Below are 6,000 nucleotides of genomic sequence, written 5' to 3' on the forward strand. Positions count from 1 at the left end.
TATCACATGAACAGGACTTGATTTGAAAAAACAAACAAACGTAAAAACGACTGTCAAAGTCACATGACAAACGCGATACTGTCACTTGAAAAACACAGAATAACAAACAGTTTATTCTGCTACATTCAAATTAACACATAAACAAACTTTACTTAAACATCGTTGAGTATGAAAATATCATTTTGACCTTTTTTTTTTCTCTTTTCTCTCAATGGTCCAAGATGGATCTGGTCCAGGTGGAATCACGGCGAAATTCATCAGAACTTTTTTCGTACGAGCTAGCAAAACCGCTCACGCATCTTATACTCAATTCATCGTATAAACAACAATTTGTTCCCCTGCAATGGAAAAGAGCGATTGGCGCACCGCTACCCAAATCTTCGCCACCATCAATCGAGAGTTTACGTCCAATCGCCTTAATTAACAGATCACTTTTCAAAAGTGGCAGAACATTTTATTGCGCAACACACCTTGGCAGCAATGATGCCAAACATGGACAAAGCCCATTCGGTAATATGAAAGGGACTTCGACAACGCATTGCTTAATAGACATTCTTCATACCCTGCATTCAAACGCTGATCGTCCAAAACAAGCGTCATCAGTTTTGATCACCGATTTCTCCAAAGCGTTTGACCATGTCGACCACACGATCTCAGTCAAACACTTACTCGAAATGGGAGTCCCTTCGTGTTATGTGTCATGGATGAGCGACTTCCTCCTAAACAGAGCGCAGTCCGATACAGCGGAACGCTCTCTGATTGGTCCATTATACACGCCGGCGTCCCGCAAAGGAATCAAACTTGGACCAATCATCTTTCTAGCAATGATCAACTCTGCCCTGGCCACTACCAATGGAAAAATCCGCCGGTTCAAATACGTCGATGACCTTACCATAATAGAAACTCGCCCTGACAACGATCAACGACACTTCCAAATGTGTTGCGTGAGCTTCACACATGGGCTACAAACAACAACATGTGTTTAAATCCGAAAAAAATGCGCGTGCATGAATGTCTGCTTTTCAAGACAAAATCCTACGGTGGCTGATTTCCGCCAAAAGAAAAACACTTTTTTAAATTATGGCGTTATAACGCCCTAATATCAATAGGGCGTTATAACGCTATAATACGGCGTAATAACGCCCTAATTTACGACGTTATAACGCCCTAAATACGGCGTTATAACGCCCTAATTTCGGAGTTATAACGCCCTAATTACGGCGTTATAACGCCCTAATTTCGGCGTAATAACGCCCTAATTTACGGCGTTATAACGCCCTATTACGGCGTAATAACGCCCTATTAGGGCGTAAGAACGCCGTAAATTAGGGCGTTATAACGCCGTAAATTAGGGCGTTATTACGCTGTGTTAGGGCGTTAACGCCCTATTAATATTAGGGCGTTATAACGCCGTAATTAGGGCGTTGTAACGCCATAAATTAGGGCGTTATTACGCCGTATTATAGCGTTATAACGCCCTATTGATATTAGGGCGTTATAACGCCATAATTCCAAAAAGTGTTTTTTTAAGATAAAAAATAACGCCCTATTACGGCGTAATAACGCCCTATTAGGTCGTAAGAACGTCGTAAATTAGGGCGTTATAACGCCGTAAATTAGGGCGTTATTACGCCGTGTTAGGGCGTTATAACGCCGTAAATTAGGGCGTTATTACGCCGTGTTAGGGCGTTATAACGCCCTATCAATATTAGGGCGTTATAACGCCGTAATTAGGGCGTTGTAACGCCATAAATTAGGGAGTAATAACGCCGTAAATTAGGGCGTAATAACGCCGTAAATTAGGGCTTATAACGCCGTAAATTAGGGCGTTATAACGCCGTAAATTAAGGCGTTATTACGCCGTAATAGGGCGTTAATACGCCGTAATATTGCGTTATTACGCCGAAATTAGGGCGTTATACCGCCGTATTTAGGGCGTTATTACGCCGTATTAGGGCGTTATAACGCCGTAATTTAAAAAAAAAGTGTTTTTCTTTTGGCGGAAATCAGCCACCATAAAATCCCGAACCCCCCACTTTACAGCTGACCGATATCACCATCAATCAGTGTACAACAGTCAAACTCCTCGGTGTGTTCATACAGACAGACCTGAAATGGGATACGCACATCACATCAATGATCAAACGAGCAAACAGCCGCCTATTCATGCTTCGGAAGCTGAAATATCATTCTTTTGCTTATGATGATCTTGTGACCATCTTCGAATCCTTTGTCCGCCCTATAACCGAGTACGCCGCTCCAGTTTGGACGGGAAGCATCACTAAACAGCAGTGTAATGATTTAGAACGCATCCAAAAGCGCGCGTGTCGCATAATCCTCGGACCCGATTACACTTGTTATAATGAAGCCCTGAAACAATGTAAACTGGATACGCTGGAAAGCAGGCGAACTGAACTGTGTGTAGGTTTCGCAAAGAACATGCAGTCTTCTGTTCTCAGTGACCTCTTTCCTGTGCGAAAAGAAACAACTAAGAGGTATAACCTTAGAAACTCAAGGAGAACGGAATTCAAATGTAATACTGAACGATTTCGAAAAAGTCCTTTGCCATATCTAACGACACTCATGAATATACACAATTTGTAATGGCCACAATGATTATGTAAATAGCTATGGACAATGAATCGTGTATTTCTAATTTGAATGGATGAAATGGATGTCGAAATGTTAATATGTTTGTGACAATTATGTCCACTTTTTATGTATAATTGGGTTTTTGTCTGTTTTTTTCTATCCACATACTTTGTCTCAATGGCAACGAAGACATTTTTGGATTTTTTTTTTTTTGGGGGGGGGGGAATGGTTATTTCAATACCCCCTTCCCTCTTATCAAATTAGGCTAATGAATATACATCATTTTTGATAATGTCAACAGTTATGAATAGAATTCTGGTTAGTGAATTATGTATTTCAAACAAGATGGGTGAACACTGTTCTCATATTCGCCGTTTGTTTTTGTTTTTTGTTTCATAAGTCAATATGATATCAATGCTATTTTTCCTTCTCTCTCTCTTCAAGTTTGCTTCTTTTTTTTCCCTTTCTCCCATTATACTGGCCAAGCTATGGTCGCCTACTTGAATGTTATTTGTATATTATCTTCAAAGGTATAACCCTGTGAATGCATTTATGATGTATTGTGTGTGTAAACGCCAGCGTATGCTTTTACACATACGTGTGAGCTAGTGTCAAGCCCCTAGTATGTGTTCATGTGCACTAGCCCACATCATGTGATTATAAAACACACTCTAAAAGAGCGAAAAAAAAAAGGAAGGTGTAAACATGCATTGTCAGCTTGGGTATATGCAAGTGTGTCCATGACGCCGGTATTTGTTTGCGTATTGACTACATAATACCCAAATATTTGGGTTACGATATGCAATGTGGAGTATATAAATGTGTATGCTTGTGTGGGTGTATGAATATATGTGATGCATGTGCCAAAGTTTTTGCCAAAGGGAGGTGTACGTTGTATGTGAGGGGTAAAAATTTAGAGTGTGTTCAAGAGTGTAATTGTATCTGTTTTTAGTTGTATTACATGAATGTTTTAATGTCTGACTGTTTTTAATGTTATATTATCTGTGCTTTGGAAATTGAGTTGTGAAATGAATATGCAATGTTACACTGTTATCATATAAATATATCTGTTCTGTAATGTAAGGTGTTTTTTTTTTCCTCATAAGCAATTTGTATGTGATATTGTTATGTTCTGTTGTATTACTGTGTAAACTACCTCAATTCGGCCTTGTTAGGCTGCCATGGTAGTTGTTTTTCAAACCATGAATAGATAGATAGATAGATAAAAATAAATAAATAAATAGATAAGGGTAAAGCATTATAAGAGGGTATAGTTTATATAGTCTTGATATAAATATTATTTTACTTTAAATCTATTTTTACGTCAATGTGTTAAATTCATAGAGTCTGAAATCACAATCATGTATATTTCAGCAAAAATTAAAGGGAAACTTACCGACTAGAGTAAAGAATCCTACCACCCAACCGAAGTCTCTGCCTCCTACCATCACCACCTCGCTGTTGTTGCGTTGCTTGGCTTTGCGGGATGCCCATAACCCGACGACTAGAATGATTAGATAGAATACTATCATTCCCGCGACTCCGCCCCAGTTAACCGCCATGGTTGTCTGGATGCTCTTTAGCAGTGTAGATGTACCAGGTCCCTAAATGGTCTAACACGAATGGAACTCGATGCGTGAAACTCCTGTACGGGTCATAAGCAATCAAGGAATAGAGTACTGCATTACACGAGAGAGAAGTGGGATGTTATGCTATAACGATATTCTTAACAATAATTATCTGGTATTCCATTTGAATCGATTGTCATAAGTTAGCCTAGCATCAGTGGAATAAACACGAAGTTTATTCATAAACTTTTTTGGTGTGTGTCGAGTGGGATTAAATCTCTCTAGCGATTTATGTGTGCGTGTGTGTTTTTTGAATGTATATATATATATATATATATATATATATATATATATGTATATATATATATATATATATATATATATATATATATATGTATATATATACATATATATACAAAGTAAGATCACCTGTATCACTGATTAGCAAGGCATAACAAAATATTTTCTCACCGAGGTGCCGGTGAACAGTTGATACAGGTCATGGTCGGTTACATAATTACGTATATAGTAAATTAAATGCGTCGATACTTCTGCGAAAGAATTTTGTGTATGATACATTAACAATGACAATGGAATTACTGATGTCCAGAAAACAACATTGTTTTTACAGCTTTCTTAAAAGAGTACATGGACTTTAAACTTCGAATTTCAAAATAATACCTTTTAAATGATATATTGGTCACTACATATAAAGGTACATTTTTGAAGTTATGGTCAAAAGAAGCAAAAATTTTCTTATTATTCTCTTTATTTTTCTTGACCTTTAATCGCAAATATCTCCATTTGGCAAATATGGACTTATCGGTTTTTGCGAACAAACTCTTCATTTATACATAGTTATAAAACTCAAGTGATAGTCATAAAACTTTTTGAGACATGCACTTTTGGAACGACTGTAATTGCGTTGATATTTGCATTATAAGGGTCATTATTGTATCACGTGTATAGAGGCAATTAATGTGGGCACTTCCCATATAGTAGGCTCCCTTCGAATGATCACCACTTTAACTACGTCAGTGAAAGTCAAAATTGCATAGCATTATATTACTTCTGTTAACCCCACTGAATTTCATTAAATAAAAGTTTCTTTGCTAGAGGACCAGAAGGATTGTTTAAAGGCATGTACCCATAGAACATAATTATATATTTGCGTCGGTACATGATTTTTACATGGCTTAAACTACCTTTGGAAGGGGTAATTTTGGTTACCCTCCACGTGGTTGCCTTATAGATATTGTGAAACAATAATTCTTCTATAACTTTCACTGAATTTTAATGGAAATGAAAAAGGACGTTATAGAGGTTTTCGCTTCAGACAGCTGTATTCACGTGCGTATGTACCGGGCCGTGAGGGTATAGGGATAAATTCGGGTACTCCCTGCGAGTCGCTTTGACTGTGCACCACCTTTTATTTAAAAAGATATACACATTGTAGAAAAATGTCTCCGCTGTTAGTGCCAACTCTATTTCATGGAAATAAAAGAGTCTTTGCTAGACGGCCGAACGACTTAAAAAAAAAAAATCTTGTACGCTTAGAACAACGGAAATCGCGTTGGTTGATGCATGTTCTGTAAATGGTCGTGGGGATTATAATTATGATCAATAGGGGTAACTTTGGGCACTACCCACAGGGTTTCCTAAAGTTGACTGTGCCATTTTCAATATCTCAAAACCCTCAAGGATGCAAGAGCTGAATCATCCAGATTCGAATAAACCACCCGCCAAAAAAAGTTCATTCATTACAAAATTGGACAAGTTATAGATGTTGACACTTGTTTAATTTCGTATTTGATTCTACGTAATTGATGGATAAGATATC

The 6,000-nt window shown here is 37.8% G+C and overlaps 1 protein-coding gene across 1 annotated transcript in view; it reads right to left on the reverse strand.

The window, feature by feature from the left end:
* The window catches only part of LOC140228848 (high-affinity choline transporter 1-like), a 29,042-nt gene extending 24,888 nt beyond the window's left edge, over nucleotides 1–4,154 (reverse strand). The window contains exon 1 of the mRNA XM_072309151.1: nucleotides 3,989–4,154. Within this exon, the coding sequence (XP_072165252.1) occupies nucleotides 3,989–4,154 (166 nt within the window). The remainder of the gene's footprint in view (nucleotides 1–3,988) is intronic.
* Between the last annotated feature and the right edge of the window lie 1,846 nt (nucleotides 4,155–6,000).

This window comes from Diadema setosum, chromosome 1 (genome assembly GCF_964275005.1).
Source record: "Diadema setosum chromosome 1, eeDiaSeto1, whole genome shotgun sequence".
Lineage (NCBI taxonomy): Eukaryota > Metazoa > Echinodermata > Echinoidea > Diadematoida > Diadematidae > Diadema > Diadema setosum.